The 18,398-nt window shown below is 37.4% G+C and overlaps 1 protein-coding gene across 5 annotated transcripts in view; it reads left to right on the plus strand.

Annotated features, from left to right (window-relative positions):
• Positions 1-18,398, plus strand: part of sema5ba (sema domain, seven thrombospondin repeats (type 1 and type 1-like), transmembrane domain (TM) and short cytoplasmic domain, (semaphorin) 5Ba) — a 207,036-nt gene that overhangs the window by 114,754 nt on the left and 73,884 nt on the right. For all 5 annotated transcript variants that reach the window (XM_079880361.1, XM_079880360.1, XM_079880364.1 and 2 more), the window contains one exon: positions 14,130-14,370. In XM_079880361.1, coding sequence (XP_079736487.1) covers positions 14,184-14,370 — 187 coding nt within the window. In that variant the 5' untranslated portion in view covers positions 14,130-14,183. The remainder of the gene's footprint in view (positions 1-14,129; positions 14,371-18,398) is intronic.

The raw sequence follows: 18,398 nt of genomic DNA on the forward strand, positions 1-18,398 counted from the left end.
ATAATTAGCTATAAACAATCAGATAAGTTACGAGACACGTGTGCATGTTACACGAAGCAGAACATTGACAGAAACAAGGATGCAATTGCGTCTGACAAGGAGGACATGATTGTTTTTTGAATTACACATTTAGAAAGAATGAGTTTGCTTGTATTTAAATGAGGATCAAGGGTGATTTAAGCTGGTTTTAGTGATGCTGTTTTGCAACCAGCATTTTTCTGGTGAAAATAGTTGATTAAGCACATCTTGTCGGTTAAGCTAGTAAACAATTTTGAAGACACAAAGGTACAGTTGCACCAGTCCCTTATAAAATATTTCTTTAATTGTGATGTAAATTTAACACCAGGGACTGCTAGCTGTTGTTCCTTTTGTTTTTAAAGCAAAGCTTAGGCCATAATCTCTCCGTAAAATAACGTGAAGTCGAATATTTTGACCTTTATTTGATCCAATAAGAGGTCTCTATCTTTATAAACAGCCACACATTTCAGTTTTATCTTGTGGTTGATATTTTTAAACGGTAATAAATTACATGAATTACAGTACACAAGTAATCATGACATAATATAATTGGTATATACTGTATAAATATGTATATAAGGAACTAATTCATATTCTAATATTATTAACAATACTAATATAACAAACTACGTAAGAATTGGCATTTTTAATTTCTGTACACACACACGCGCACACGGTTATGTTTAATGGTGTTCAAATATCTAGTAGTGTGTATATTTGCAACTTAGTTCTCATTTATGCCACAAGAAGACTTGGAGCATTGGTGTTGTGTACAGTATGTTGTTGTATGATCATTTTTATCAAGCTTGTATATTTAAGTTCAGTAATTTCACTTAAATGACAATTAATAGGTAATTTTCATTGCCATTTAAGTTAAATTACTGAACTTAAATATATGAGCTTGATAAAAATGATCATTCTAGAAGAAAATTTCAGATGGCACTTAGAGGCTTTTGCATCTGAACTCTTCATATATATATATATATATATATATATATATATATATATATATATATATATATATATATATATATATATATATATACTTGTGAGGTCTGTTGTGTTTTGGTGTATGACTATACTCTACTTTAATGGATATTATATCAAGTCCCATTTGGCTAAATCTCTTTTAAAGTCACTTGTAATCAATTTAATTATCAGCTAAATTTTCCAGGGTCGCTATCAGGGTTTGTTTAGTTTCTAACAATTTGCATGTGGTGTTATTGAGTTAAATCGAGTAAATTGTCAACACCGATGCAATAGAAATAGACCCAGTTTCTCCAGAATGCCACTTTACGGTAACAGGCACATGTGGTAATGGGTCTTGCTACTTGAAATGAACTTTAAACAAGTTACAACAACCAAAGGCATGAAGGGGTCAGAGAGATTGTGTGAAATTTATGGCCCTTTCAACAGAGCTTCAGCATAGGATAAACATTCTTCTTTAATCGGGGTTTATAACAGACCACTAAAAGCTTTTGTCTCTTTATCTTTTAGCTCTGTTTTGTCCTTTAAGCTGTGAGATGGCCTCATCTCACTCTCTGTGCCACAGCCATCAGTTTCTGACCTCTTGACCCGAGTCACTTTGCTAAGGAGTTGCACTTTATTAATAGATACGCCGGTGTGAAGCAGAGGATGGTACTTTTGTGCAAGCACATCAGAAGTCCCATCCCTATCTTTTATGCTGACGCACATCCCTGTCCATCATTTAATTGTCCCTGGAAAAGCTGCAGCTGTTTCTCTGACCCTTGAACTCTATCGGTGGAGGTCACAGACCTGCTGCACTAATATCATTTTTGTAATTTACAACACCTTTTCAGTATCTAGTACTGTGGCTCAGTTCATGGTCATCAAATAGATTGTTCACCCAAAAATGTAAATTCTGTCACCATTTGCTCACATGTATTTCCTAACCTGTATAACTCTCTTCTATAAACACAAAAGGAGAGTTTTTGAAAAATTTAGTAGGTTGTTATTTTCAGTGAAATTACCATAAATGGGGAAAGGAGCTTTTAAGCTTAAAAAATAATGCAAAATAACCATCAAAATAGTTTTGTTTTAGTGACTAATTACACATTTCAGGCTATTCCTCCTGGAAATGAATTGTGTGACTTCAAATAACTTTGGATTATAATGATTAAGTATAGACTCTTATGGTGCTTTTTGTCTTCCGCTTTTATTATATTGCCCAGGATATGCTTAAAAAAATTCACCTTTTAAAGAAAAGTCATTAGGGTGAGTAAATTACTTTTAAATTAATTTTAAATGCATTTTTGAGTCAGTTGTTCCTTTAAAAATAGGTGTAAATTTCAGCAATTTCTTTTTAGATTCCTGCAGGCGTTTAATGCATTATGTAAATGATTTTTGAACGACTTCCAGTACACTCAGGGGAATACAGTCACAATTTTACGGCTAATTTTTGTGGTGGAACTGAAAGGCCGCCCCCTCATCCCACCCAGCGAGTTAATGTCTCAGTGTGCATATTAGAAGGGACTATGTTTCCTTGCATCACTGATTCTGTCCTTTTTCCTCATTATTTTTATTTCTTTTATTACAGTTTTAGAAATACTAGCTGTCGGAGCTGTGGCCTGGTGGTTGGCGCATGAGCTGGCTCCGGCTGTTTACTGATCCCATTCCCATCTTGTCTCATAGCTTAATAGTGCCAGCAAAACATCAAGATGACATCACAGTCAAAGGTAATTTCTTAATCAGTATTTTTGTTGTGTTTTCCTTTTAAATTACGCAAAACCACATAAAATATTAAGACTTTTTTATTTCATTTTTTTTACATCATTGGCAGATTTAAGTCTATTTTATGTGCTTCTCAAGTTAATTAGTTGTATTTTTAGATGTTGTTACTGGAAAACAAGACAAAAATACTACTTTAAGAAAATGATTTTTTTGCAGGGTTGTACATGTATACACCATATGTGAGAGGATTGCTGGAGAGAAGATGTCTTGACATCTCACCTATCACATTACTCAAGCTTTGAAATCATTGGTTCAGTTCCAGACCTCTTTCAGCCTATTGAATGTTGAACCAATGAATCACCATCTAACATAACATACCTTGAACTACAAAGAGGTGACGTGAGCTCCGCATGCAATCTGATCGTGTTAGTGAGCACTGAGAGTTGAGATGATGTGTAACCCCAGGCTATCTGTGATAGACACATACAGTATTACAGGCTGGCGGGCAATTGGAGAAAGGTGCGTTACTGGATACGGCTGGACCTGGCTAGACTGTGAGGACATAATACAAGCTGACACAAGTTCAGATTGGAGGTTGGCACTTTTGCCGCCTTCTCAGATTGGGTTTGACCACCCACACGGTTCTCTAGCATGGGTAGCCAGAGCGAAAGAGGCCAACATTGATCAAATCTGGCAGTATGTACAGGTTCTACACCTGGTTTATGAATTTTATTTTATTTTTGCACATTCAGTTATTATGAAAGCTCTGTAGCTCAGCCCACAGTGACATCTCATTGGTCCAAAGTCATGCTCCAGCTATATCAAAGATGAGATTGTACATTAAATCATATGTTGCGAATAGCTGTGAATTTGTTACGTCACAGCTTTTCTGTTTTTCAGTGTGATTGGACAAATTACTTGTTGCTGGAAACTTTTCGTGTAGCGCCTGATTAGGAAACGGGAACTTTAGAGTAGCTTGTCAACCAGAAACCTGCCGTATAAGAGTTTTTGGAGGCTCATTTGGTGAAAAATGGTCCTAATTTCCCACCCCTCTGAGAGTAAAGATTTCTTTTAGTCTTTAGCTCAGTGTGATTATGTGGGCGAACTTCCCGCTGTGGAGTGGCTACTTTTGTAAATCGAGGTGAATGCTGTGCGTTAGATGGGTTCTGTGATCTACTGGCCTGAATTCTGTGAGAAGACTAAAGAGATTGTCACCACAGACTGTGCTAAATCACACTTGTAACCTAATGCACATCAAATGCAGAAGACCTCCTCTGAACAGGCTTGATTAGACCCTTGGGAAGCGATCGGTACCCGTAATTGCCAAACTTAACGTTAATGTACTTCTTTTCTTAATCAACATCTCTACATGACCCTTCCGCAACTAACAAAACATGCTGAATCACAGTCCATTGTCTGTCTTTCTTTAATCTAGTTTGTCACAAACTGATACGATAACTCAAACACCTTTTTGCATTCAATCAGAGCTGGAGATTAAAGGCTGGCTCTTGTAATCAAGCTGCGCTTTTAATGGAGTTTTTGGTGCACTGAGAACTGTTGAGGTTTTGCTCTTTTCAGGCTCTTTTGAAGTGGCACTTCTGGGGCAAAATGGCTGAGCTGATCACGACCAGCTTCACTTCGCTGCTTTCCTCAGCTTGTGCAGATTACGCTCTCACCCTGCCAGACACCACTAGCCCAATTGGCCCTCACCAAATGGAACTCTCACAGCTATGACAAATGATGTGTATTTTGTGTGTGCGTGTGTGTATGTGACTTCATATCTGGAGCCATGACAACAAAAAAAGCCACTCTGCTGGATGATCAAGACCCTTGTTAAAAAACACATCCAGAACTGGGATGGAGCTCTCACGTAAAGTTGCGAACTCTGTGTTCTGCCATTGTTGCAACCTAATTTTGTCGGTGCACACATTGACATGCGGCCAACAAGCTTTTGTGCGTTGTTGTTGAAGTACTACTCCTACACACGTAGAAGCTCAGAGATTTCGGTCAAAAAAAGCTGATATGCTCTCCAAACACCTACCTACGCTCTCGACAGTAGCTCGGCTCTTTGTACGAGAATCCCAGATAAGTGTGAAATTGCATCGTTACAGATGCCAACCTGCCCCGAAGGCTTGAACACTCTTTCTGATGTGTCCTTTTCCATGAATGGAGCTTTGACACATTATCAGATACATTCCTGGACACGCCTGAAGTATTGGCCTATCGACTGAGTCTGATTATCCTTTTTGTGCCGTCCGTGAGGCTTGCGAGGAGGACAGCCTCCCGGCGATTTACCGGGCACACTCATGCGTGAGACGAGCGACTTTGCTCTGTGATTGCCGTGACCCACCCCTCACCCTCATACCAAAAGGGTCCTTTATGGCTCTTTTCCATTTCGCTCTGAATTCAGTCATTCCTCCATTTAACTGTGTAGACCCCCATTCCCCTGCCTTCAGGGCCCCCTTTGTCCTTCTAATGGCCCTGGTAGGGCATATTGGAGCAGGCATTAAAGAGATTTGGTGTGACTCAGGCTTTGAAGAATTAGACATGCTTAATGTAACCCTGACCGACCTGAGACTAGATCTGGGGCACGGGGTGAGCGAAGCTGTAATATTTGGAGCTAAGCTGATGATTCGTTTTTTTATTTTTAGAAATGGCACTAAATGGGATTTGACTCAATTCAATCCCAAAGATTTGGCATCACTTTTATAATATATAAGATCTCAATTGTTAAAATGGGCTAACAACATAAACTAACAATGAGCAATATATGTTTTACAGCATTTATCAATATTTGTTAATATTAGTTAATATAAATACAATTGTTCATTGTTTGTTCATGTTGTGCAGTAACTAATGTTTACAGATACAAGTTTTGATTTTAAAAATGTATTAATAAATGTTGAAATTAACATTAATATTATTAAATTCCGTAGAAGTATTGTTCATTGTTATTTCATGTTAAAGTCTGCATGTTAGAGTCTGAATGTCTTTTAATTTGTTTTCCATTTCTCTTCAATTGGACCTCAAAAATGATGTAAAGAGAAAATGACAAGTGCGAAACACTTAGGCTACAATTGTATTTGTTTTCCCAGAAACCCATTTAATTTGGAGACAATGAGCTGACGGTGAGCCATTTACTTTGCGAATGTCCTTTTGTATATTTATTCTAATTGAGAAACAGGTGTTTCTTAACCCTCTGCTGCAAATGAGACCTCCCAGGATCTGAGCTGGTGGGTACCTAAATTATTTGTGCTCTACTGGCTCTCATCAGCATTCCTGTGGTGTCTGAGCTAATGACAAGGTAACCTCGGCATAATGCGCCACCTAAATGACTGATTTCTCTTACATTTAGTATTTATGAGGACTTATGAGTGCACGCACGATGCTAAACCTGGACAATAGCATAATGTGGTAATCAACTTTGCCTGGAGTAAACATACTCCCTCTGATACCTGGCGGATATCTTGCACGCAAGATGCTAAACCTGGACAATAGCATAATGTGGTAATCAACTTTGCCTGGAGTAAACATACTCCCTCTGATACCTGGCAGCGCTGTTGTGGGCTGGCCCACACTAAACTGTTTTTGAAGTCTTATTTTAAAAATTTTCAAGGAAAAAAAAAAAGGTTTTGATGAAGTTGTGTTATGCTTCCATCTTCCATCAGCTTGTGGTGCGTTCAAGTCAGGTCGCAAAGATCTTATTTACAAGTTGAACGCACACCACAATTTTGTAAATACGACTGGGAAGCGCAGGATTTTCTTTAAGCCCTAATCTTTACGAGTTGGGGGCGTGTCAGTGAACAACATGGCTGAATACCACAATACTTAAAGGTATTTAGCAGTGATATTGTCAGGCTTTTCTATTTACAGCGAAGTAAGCTAACTGCCTACACAATATATTATAGCATTATAATATAACAATATAACATGTAACGATAAAGTATACAGTGGCTTCATAAATTAATTAAAAACATGAAAAAGCAAAACACACCTGATGCACATTCCTTGTTCTTCATTTTCTAGAAGTAGAGTTTAAGAACCTTGCTGTATTTTTGTGTAATTATTTAAAAGAAAGTACACCGCCACCCGACTCTGACGAAAGTGACTTGAACGCACCTGCCATTGTAAACACGACTTCCCACCTTCCTAGGAGGACTTGAACGCACCATTGCTTTCTGATTTGGTATTGTTTCATTCCATGTGACAATCTACAGTGTGTGTGCGTTTGTCTTCTCCCGACTCAACAGGATTTCTGATTGTAAATATTCAACATTTGAGATCGGCGCATCCCCGACTTTCTTCCAAGCAGATTCAATCACTCTTAACACACGATTACACCACAGGTAAATCTGATAAAATAATATGTAGAACCATCAAGACTTCTCCTAATCATGACTTTACCTAGGATTGGCGGAAGGGGAGAATTGGGCCCCAAATCGGTCAGATTATCTTGTGTGAGTGCCTTAAGGCATAGTTGTAGAGTTGTTTACGATTGCTAAGCAATGTCGCAACCTCACGGATCAATGTAGAATTCGACTAATGTGGATAATGTAATGCAATCATAATGAATTCATATTCAAATGAATTGTACTGCATTGTTTAGAGGTGTCAAAAATAACAAATATCTGCAATTAATATTTAATGGGTTTAAGTTTAAGTACTGTAGCTATGCTAATGTCCAAGTTAAGATAATAGAGTTAAGAAGTTTAAAATTAAAAAGGTTATGGGGAACACTGCTGGTATATTGCTGCCAAAGCCATATGATATATAGCCAGAGACACAGCTGGCAGCCCAACAGCCTGTGTAATGTCGGAGACTCTCCTTTTAATTTTTACTTTTGGAAGGATCGATATTTACTTATTGGATACATTTTTGGAAGTATATGACCCAACTAACCAAGCTTATGACCTGCTCACAGGCCAAAAGTTGGTGCAATAGAAGCTTTGTGCTGACACGAGGGAAAGTGGAAAGAAAGTAATTCACAAACCTACCTTTTTTTTTATTTGGGACCAGTGGAAGGGAATGCTGGATTTCACTAGTCAATGCCTTGCTTGGAGACTTGTTGCATCACAGTGATTTTCCATTCTTTCTCTCATAGACTGATGTCATGTAGTTAATGGTGGGAATGATTCTTAGTTGCTTATTGCGCTTAAATAGTCAAATACACACAAAAATAATGCCGGTCTTAGCGAGCATTCATGTAAACACAGTCAGTTATGTTTTAAGTGAAACAGTTGAGAAAGAAAACGCATGTGTAACAGTGTAATGTATCTGTGTGTCTAATATGACTGCTGCCAAATTATGATATAACATTACAAATATCTATATGCCAATTTTACCCCATGGTATCGAAGTCAAAATTGTGGCCAGTGAATTCAATAAAATCAGTAATATTGTGAAATATTACAATTTAAAATAACTGTTTATTATTTTTATTTATTTTAAATTGTAATTACAGCAGTCTTCAGTGTCACATGATCTTTCAGAAATCATTCTGATATGCAGATTTGGTGCCCAAGAAACATTTTTTTACTATCAATGTTGAAAACAGTTGTTCTGCTTATTTATTATTTTAATTTATTTTTAGTTTCACAAGTCTGAGTCATCACACCTGTAACTCCTATACTCCTGCAACCGTGTTTGACAATATGGTGTTAATGATGATTTTTTATAGGATTGGCCTGGCGCAATCAACTCAGTGTTACTACCCTGTGTGCTTAAAGCTGATTATGTTCTGTTGTTCATCTTACTGTCAGATAGACAGCCCAGGAGGTACATGAGAAACTGCTGTTGACATCTTACAATCTGCTCCCATCCAAGCACCAGGCTCATTGCAATTCCCTCTCGCTGACAGATCTTGATGCCCCCGTCTGACATCACTGTCATTTGATGAGGTGTTAGATGAAGAAGTGCAGCTCATTAAGAGAGATTGTGTTTGCTCTTTGACTATATCTGCTCCCTTGTCTCACAGGGGCCTTGCCTATAAGGTGGCGAACAGACCTGTGCAGTCATTCGCAATTTTCCGACAGCATTACAGACTTCTTCATTAGTTGGGTTTGTTTCCATGGAAATATGCTAGGGCTTGGGTAGCCTTCTGGGCGCATGTTATCCTGGCTGATCTGGGTGCTATTGACAGAAGCGCTGCATGTGCATTCATTAGTCTAATCAAGGGAAGTTCCTTAAGCCAAGTGCACACGGCCCATGGATAATTGACCGTCCACTCAGACTGTCCACTACTCCTGTGAAACCAGCGAAGTGTCCCAGATGGGAATTTTATTTTCTCACACTCTAAAATAGCTAGACAGACATAAAGTGCAATGGGCCATTTTGCAACTATACCGGAGGGAAAGAGTCTTGAGTGCTTTCTTTGGCTTGATCTTTCTTCTACCACTTTGGTAAGCGCACTGCATTCAGAAGCGCTGCCAGCTCGCCCCACTCTCCAAGGCAAGTTTAGAAGTGCCACCAGCTGTTTTGAGCCTTAATTTGTTAGTGTGGGTGGTGCTTGTGCATGGGCACTTCTGTGTAGATCCTTAACGCCTTCGCTATTTGGCATTGGGACTAATTAGCTAACAGCTGTTGAATCACTGTTGGGATGCAAGTTGTTAACAACTGCTTTTGAACTTTACAAATGCTTGCTTGTGTAAATGTGCTTTTTATGTGTTGATTTTCTTTTTTTACCCAAGCTCGTCTCTTGGGCTTAATGCAGCTGGTTCAGACTGACCTCTTTTCCATCACAGCAGCACTTCAACATCAGCAGAAACCAGCTCTGTAAAGCGCACATGCCCAACTAAAAATGTCCAGCCTGATCTCACGGCAATTCGTACGAATTCGTACGAATTCATACGACCTCACTCGTACGAATTCTTTACGATTTTTGCGAAATCGTACATATTTTACGAATTGCCCAATTCGTATGAATTCATACGAATGACCTACCCCTGACCCCGCCCCTAAACCTACCCATCACGTGGGTTTAGACAAATCGTACGAATTCGTACGACCTCACTCGTACGAATTTGTACGATTTGTCTAAACCCATTTGTCTAATTAGCCACTTTCTTATCACTCGTATATGAATTGGTCGTGAGATAGCGTTGAAATGTCAGATCCCCAACCAAAAGGGTGTACATGACCTCCTCTTCATAAATTGGCATTGCTCTAGCATTCTGGAAAATTTTGGATTCTGTTTAAATCAGAATGCACTTTTTCTAATTTATGATAATGGAATCGTACGAAGTGTGCATTTTCAATCTGTTATTTAGAAATAATAGTATCCATCCTTCTTTATTACTTCACTGAATAAGCACGTTTAAACAACATAAACATTTTTCAGTTAGCCATATTTCCAGTTTATTTCCATAAATTTCCAAAAAATAAAAGATGTAGTGATTAGCCAGACCAATAATTATGTAAATAATTTTCAGAGTGAATTCCATTTTTTTTTTTTTTAATTCAAATAAAAGTTAATTCTTTAAAAATGTTATTTCTAAATTCTAATAAATGATCTGTATGTCTCATTAAATAAAATTATTGATGATTTATCTGCCCTATAGAAATCTGCGTCAGCAATGAAAAACCCACAGTGGTTTACCACTAATCTACTGTACAGTAAATAGAACTTTTATTTTTTTGAAACATTAAGAACTTATTGAGGATCATTATTTTTTTATTTTTTTTGTGAATTGAGGAAATAGTGTACAAAAGGTTCATTCTAAAACTGGTAAATGTATTTTTATTAATGTTAGTTAAGTTAATTTCACATTGGTCAGCCTATAATCTACATACCAAATCAAATTCTTTTATTTATAAAATAATGGAAATTCATCAAGGATGATTGTTTACGATATTACCCCTTTTTTTGTGCATACACATTTGAAATATTAGCATAAGGTCAAGTATTAATTTTCCCCATCAAAGTTTCTGGCCTGTTTTTCATTTCTCCTGCATACTAAATAGGCTACAACACTTTTTACACATGAGCCAATACACCCACCCAGCCATCCATTATTACATAACCTCTAATAAGCAGTCTTGACCCAAGTGCATACAGTATGCAAAGAGGATGTGTGCTTTTCTGTAGCATTCACATTCTTGATCATTGCCTTTGCACTTGCAAATGCTCTGCAAACATTTTCATTTCCTAATTCAGCTTGACAAGTCAACAAAAATGTTGTTCACTCTCTATTGTGATTGTTTTAAATCTAAGAGATGGTTAGTGTTGTGAATAGCCCTGTCTCATGCAGAGGGCTGACTGTATAGCAAGCCATGTTCATTTGCCTAATTAGTTACCCGCTGTTGCGAGAGGTATAATTGAGAAGGCATCATTGTAATTTGCAACATAACCAAGCTAATAATTTGTTATTGATTGCCTCATCATCAAATGGTGAAACTGTAAATTAGCCCCTGGTGCATCTTGGTGGATTGCATGGATTCGCTCGTTTTTAAAACACTCAAATAATATTACGTGCCACAAGATTAACTTTGGCCCTGCATGAAAGATGGTGATATGCTGCTGGCTTCTTTGTGGCTATAAACTCCATATATCATGTCTTCACTGAAACAACATTAACGTCGAAGGTGCACAACTTTTAACAGCATTTGTCCACAGTATAAAAAAATTCTGGTGTGCTGATGTCTCTGAAAGGCTTTTTAACAAGTTTAGCCAGCAAGTTTAAATAGGGGTCAATGTTTTGCTGGTTAGTCGAGTTAGCCCCTACTGGTAGATGCTGGAACTACAAAGCACCTCTCAGCCATTCAATAGTTGCTGTGAAGATTAAGTACAACTTTTTTACTAAGTATCAACATAAATGGCAAATATTTAAATATAAAATCTCAAATATACATTTAAATCCCAATTCTTTATGTAAAACCTGTTAAATACAGTATGCAGATGATCCACTGTGGCAACCACTAACAGGAGGAGCTGAAAGTGAGATTGTTAGTTGTGAAAGTGAAATAAATGGGTAGTTTAAATTCGCTTTTCGTCTCTTCTGAATTTGCGACCACGTCAGTAAAATTGGGCTTATTTTTTGCTAATGGTTTCTTTAAGGATACTAGATTCCAGCTAAGGACAATGTGGGAGTTCAATTAAAGCTTTGTTTCCTAGGTCAATAGGTTTGCTCACTGAAGTGTGACACATTATGATTTGAGCAGTTAGCATATAATGTGTGCAAGGAGATTGACGGGAAGCTGCTCGCGGAGGGCGCAGCGATTGAGATAACTGCTGTGTGTTGTAATATGACTGCACTGGGGCTGCTCTGAATAGAGATGGAGATGTCATGCCTCACCTCTAATAAGATCAGCCCTGATATTAAAACTCCTCCGTATATGAAGGAGACGGAAGTGCCTCTGCACTTAAGGGGTTTTATGCTGATCAAGCTGGGCTACCACTTACTGCCAGAAACTTTTAACAACTACACCCACCACTTGCTTCCTACCCCAGTTCCACTCTACCAGCCATCACAGGTCAATTTAGCTGTTTTTTTTTTAACCTCCATATTTTGTTACTGTAATTGTTGTGAGGCTGAAAGGTCTACTTTGCTACTTTTCAAGTACTAGATGTCTTTGTAAGAGTTTTGCTGTGGAGTCCAGGTGTTTTTCCAGGTGCTATTGTACACACAGCCAGGAAAAGCACAAGTTCTGAACTTCTGGCTTTTTAGTTACTGCTTGTGATGAAGGTACCATGTATAATTCTTGATAAGGATTTTTGAAGTTCAATATGACCTCGTTGTGATTTAGGATTCCCGCGGATCCTTAAAAAAATTGAGTTTTTAAAATTTAAGGCCATAAAAAGTCTTATTTTTTACTTATGAAAGGTCTTAAATTTTAGATGACAATTTGACTTAGACATAGGCTATCTAAATTCTTTCCAAAATATTAAAACGATCTAATTAGCGTACATTTATTATTCTTTCTTTGTGGATTTGCGTGTTCACGTGACAATTCGCGGCAGCATAATCTACGTCTGTCTCCGAGCCCGCGAAACGGGAGAGAAGAAGAAAATGGTTCATGTCAGTTCAATTGTAAGTTAATTCTTTTTGTGGCTAGGGGTGTGCGATATGTATTGTTTGATGATATTGTAAATTATTGTTTTAACGATGTGCGAGACTGAGGTACTGCGAGCTGACATTGTATTTGCCTCACGTGCTTTCACTGCGTGAATATGTGTGCAGTAAATTAAGTCCTCAAATGAGTTTTTGTCTTATATCATATTATGTTGTTATAATACAATATCACACGAGCAAGAGTGCCGTTATCCCGTACACAATTGCAAATGTGATATTTATTTTATACAACAGTTAAATGAACAATAAATAAACATTGTGAGTTACATTTTATAAATAAAATATTGTTTGTTTTCTCTTTATTTCGCCAACGAGAATTTCAAAATGAAACCGTAGCAGATTCTCAATGCAACAGATAGCGATGATTTTTTGACTGAAATCTGCGTTTTGAACAAATCAATTTAATGATTCAATTGAGTCGACCATCACTTGCTTCTTTCCCGAATGAATCAGCCATTTGAACGAATCGGTTGACTCCCTCAACTCACTTATTAAGACAGTGACTTGCCGCCACCTACTGGCGGGTTCAGTTTAATTTGAATGTACCCTTAAATTAAAACGTTAAAATTAGAAATCATTTCATATTTAAATATTGAATTAAAAAAACAAAATAATTTCATAATCTTTATTTATGCAATTGTAAATGCAGTATAAATATGTTAATGCCACTTCTGATGCCGCTTCTGTGTCACCTGCAGACACTGCAAAGATGGATTTTGATTTAATGATTTAATGTGACTAGTAACAGCGGTATTATGTTATTATTCTAATAGAATTTAATTCGAATGTTAGAATTTGACATAAAAGGTGATGCATACATCTAAAAATGTCCGTATATAGGTGAAAATGCCCCTGGAAATTTATTTAAGGTGGCAAATATTGCCCCTTAATATTTTTTATTTTTATTTTTTGTCACAGCTGTGAACTGACCACTGCATAGAATATGAAAATATGAATATCTTCGTGAGTCAGTTGTCAACAACAGGCCTAAACCAGCCATGGTTCCAGCACAAAAACACAATCAGCAAAATATCATCTAATTATTATCAACAAAACTTTGAAAATATCGATATATTTTTGTCAATATTGACCTTTACCACTTTCTGTTCATACACATTCAAATACATTTTCTTCCCCCCCCCCCCCCCCTCTCTCTCTCATTGTCTTTTTCTCAAAGTCAACAAAACTTTATTGACGCAATCATAAAGAAGTGAAATATTGGCAAACTATTCGACTCCCTTGATAGTAAACGTGTGTGTGAACTGCATAAAATGAAAACTTTAAAGAAAGTGCAAGAATTAAACTAAGAGTAGTAGTATATTTACAAGGATTCTTTGTCTCCTCTCTGAACAGGTGCATTCCAGAGGCCTGCCTTGGTAGCTAGAGGAGAGGTCGGCCTCCGTCAACATGATAGTGTTGCCACGGTTCGTGGCTTCCCTGGCTGTGCCCGGCCTTATCCTCTGTTTCATCACTCTTCCATTTCCTGCTATTCTATCCCAGAGGCCCCCTCTCCCCACAGAGCCCTCCCCCACCCCAGCACCCCACACAAGGCCGGAGTGTACCCGCCTAGAGCACCCCATCGTCTCTATTCAAGGTGAGCATTGATGTCTCTTGCAGTACATGCATTCTCACTCCTGGGATATCACAGCAATATTTCAGTTATCTCTTGGTATCTCTTGCAGTACATTTGACCTGTTGGGTGCTTTCATCGATTACGCTTAAGGTAAACGTAGCTTTCAGCCAGAAGCAGATATCATCAGGTGGTACCACCTGAGGTAAGGTTACTTTAAGGGTAATCAATGAAAGCGATAAAATCAATGAAAGCACCCAACAGGTGTATTCCACAAATTAGTGTTGGGGAAGCAACTTTTGAAATTCGAGCTTGCCGAACTAAAAGTTAATCTAAAGTATCAATGTTAAAATGTTTTCTTCTATCACACCTTCATAGAGACAGTTTAAGTGTGCCATTTGTTGGAAGAAGAGCATTTCTCAGTGGAGATATCTAAACATTACTTTGTTTGGTTATCCAACCAGCCCAGCTTAGCAACATTGGCTCAACCTATAGTTTTAATCAGTAATTAAAAATTAACAAATAGAAAATTAACAATCGCATCAAATATATACAACTGAACAAAGATACGATTAAAATAAACAGTGTTTTAAGATTTTCAGGTATCCAGGTACAAAAACCTGAGGTAAGGTGAGTTGTCTCGGGCTTGAATTGTTAGTCATTTTGAAATGCTCACAAAGGAATCGAAAAGAGGAATAGAAATTTAGATTTTATAACAAGTATCCGATTCCTGAGTATTCTGGAATCGACTTTCGATTCCCAACTCTACTTACTAATTCCTTCTCATTCGTGATCAGCAATCTAAATTGTTACCAAAGTAACTACTGTAACTACATTGAATTAAGTCTGCAGTTTCTTTTAAACCTTTTCAGATTCTACTTGGAATATTTTACAAAACATCTTAAAGCTGACAATGCTTCCATCACTAAACGAGTTTAAGTTACTTTTAACAGATTAGGCTATGTGTTTTATCCTTTGGTAAATGATCCTTGATTGTGTTTTTCTGTTTTGATGTGTATTTGTATGTTTATGTTATTGTAGCTACTTTCTTGGCCAGGTCACTCTTGTAAAAGAGATTTTAATCTCAACCTGGTTAAAAAAAAGAATGAATGAAAATGAAAAAGATGATATATTATTTATGTGGCATAAAAACATTCAGTTTTTAAATGAATGAACTCAGTTAGGCTGAATTGTATTTTACCAATGGTATATACAGAAAGACAGTGCAAGAACTGGAAAAGCTATTTTTGAAAATAGCTGCTACTGTCATATTACAGGAAAATATATTTAGTTGCATGGCTCAACATTGGCAGTCTTTTTGTTGGCTAACCCATGCTTGAAGGGCACATAAGGTAGCTTGCATATCATTTTAGGGAGTGTGCATACCTTTATAAAGCATAGCTTTAATTGCCAATAATCACAGGAAATCTTTTGTTGCAAGATGTGGCCAGGCATGTTCACCATCATTATACTCAATTTTCTGACAAAGTCCACTGCTGGAATTCAAAGTGTTTAGGAATGTAGTGCTCAGCCTAGTTGTTTTCCTACTGTCCCTGTATATTAGACAGGCTCAGATCTACATTTTTTTTGTTCCGTTTATCTTATTCATTGGGTTTTCCACACATTTCAGACAGTGATAGAGCATGCTGAAGATAGCAAGAGATAAACGTCTTTCATATCGTCAAGATTCCTATCCTCCTGTGTCCTAGCACACAACGAAAACAGAATGTGCAGCCATACCTTGATATCGCTTACAAAATCTTTTCCATACCCATGGAACAAAGGTGTTTTCTACTCCAATAGCATATCTATTTAGACAGCAGAGTGTGTTTGTATTGAATATAATATGTTGACGATCGTCTTGGCCATGGGGTGGGAGCAGCGTGTTTTTTGACCCGCTGAGGGACATGACAAAGATTGCAGAGTAATGCCTCATGGGAAACAGAAGAAATCGATGACTGGGGGGCTCTATTTAATATATGAAACCTGCTTGGACATTAGAGCAGTCGTGGCTCATATAGACATCGCCTATGGCCATTTCCATTTATTGCTTCCGAAAAAACTCAGGCTTCATTTTGAGTTGTCATTTTATGCTTTGCTATTAAAGCAACAAGATATTTTTTTTCTTTTCATAGTTTTAAAGTAGGACTGGAATTACAAACGGCCTTGTTCACAGAGTTAGAAAACGCCTCAATTTGTAAACAAGCAGTAAATCCTAAAGCCGGATAAGCAAGGAACTATCTTTTTATTTTTCTGCCGTTCTCATTTTATTTTTTCGTTTTTTAATGGTATTCTATTCCCTTCCGTCATAGTAGCTTCCAAAGCGAAGGCATTGTGGTATGCATAGCATTCATCATAAGAGCTGCTGAACAATTAGCTTTGCATTGTCTCGAAGACCCTCTTTGTGTGTTCTCAATGGCATGGAAGTCCCATTGCACACCTTAATGCTTTCTTTTATGCTGAAGCAGTGGTATGGAAGTCCTGGTACAATGGAAGTGTTGGCTGAACTTGAGATTAGGTTCTTTGATGGATGAACGTTCTTTTAATTGACGCCTTCTGGCGGCTGCTCGGTGGAGTCACCTGAGGCGTATTGGGGCCCTCTATCTCTGATCTCTGACAAGGTCTGTAGATTCACACATGCCTTTGAACTATTCTAAACCATGGAAATGATACTCTTAAGATGATTTAGCACGGTAGAGCATGACCACCATGGTTGGTCCCATTCTCATGGCTAAACCTTTCCGGGGCTCATGATATGGGTCTAGCAACCTTTAGAAGTAGACTTTACAGTGCAAACAATGACTTCTTAATGAGTTTGTATGGTGTTATTTTTTATTTATTTTAAATGTGTTTAAAATTCCTTGAAACAAGATACATTTACTTGAAGACTTTTTTTAAGAGAATGTGTCTGTAGTTAGAGTGTTTTGCACTGGTTGTTTTTTTTTTTCTACTTGGTTTAAGTACAAGTAAATAAGTTTGAAAATCTGCCAGTTCAGTAACACTAATGCCTGGTTTCATAGACAAGGTTTAGGCCTAGTCCCAGACTAGAATGCATGTTTGAGCTGTTTCAACTGAAAGCAACTTGCACTGGCATATATAAAAAATGTCTGTGCCATTGTTTTGTCTCAAGATTCACACCAGTAATGTTTTTTTGTAAGGCACGTTTATAAAAGCTACTTAAATGTCCTAATTGAACAAAGGCCTAATCCTGGCTTAATCTAAACCCTGTCTGTGAAACCAGGCCTAAATATATTTATATTTATGATACAGTTTTTGAAAACAAGTCCGAATATCTTATGCAGTGTTGCTTCTCAAATAAACTTATGTGAAAAATTTGACAAAATACTTTGCATTGTAGGCTTGTTTTTAATTGCAAATAAAGCTAGAAACTAGGAAAGTAGTGTAAGATAATGCTGTGTATTTGAACGTTTTTATGGTGTAATATAATAAATTATTTAATTGTAAACGTCCACTGATAATGCTAGTAAAAGTCACACCAAAACCTTTGTGTGTGTGTGTGGTTGTACCCTTCAATTCTTTGTGTTATTCTGTGTTTCAGAATAATATATCCTACTTCCTCCATATTATTTCACCACGACTGGCTGGTCTAAGTTGCCGACCACCGATTAGGCATCATTGATGTGCAAATGCGAGCAGTCATGTGTCAATGCATTCATCTGACTTCAGAAAGTTGTGGAAGTTTGGAAAGAGACGTTTCTGCAGTTTCCTTTCAATAGATGGTCTGTTTGGCCTGGAAAAGTGTTCAGTTTTGAAATTCCAAGTATGTTTACATTGAACCCTTTTATTTCAAGAGATAATTTTCATGGCTACCACTTTAAGAAACTCAAAGTTGTTGGTGTGTGGTTATATAATACCATATTGAAAGCAACCTGATACTTATTCCCCTTCAGAGAAAATCCGTATTTTATTCCTCGCATGTTATACGTGACACAATCCCCTCTAAAGTCATGGAAAAGCATATCTCTATAAACCAGCAGCAGCAATAGCATGCTGGTACTACAAGAAATCTCAGTTTTAGGTATCTGGGGACA

This window comes from Squalius cephalus, assembly GCF_949319135.1.
Source record: "Squalius cephalus genome assembly, chromosome: 9".
Lineage (NCBI taxonomy): Eukaryota > Metazoa > Chordata > Actinopteri > Cypriniformes > Leuciscidae > Squalius > Squalius cephalus.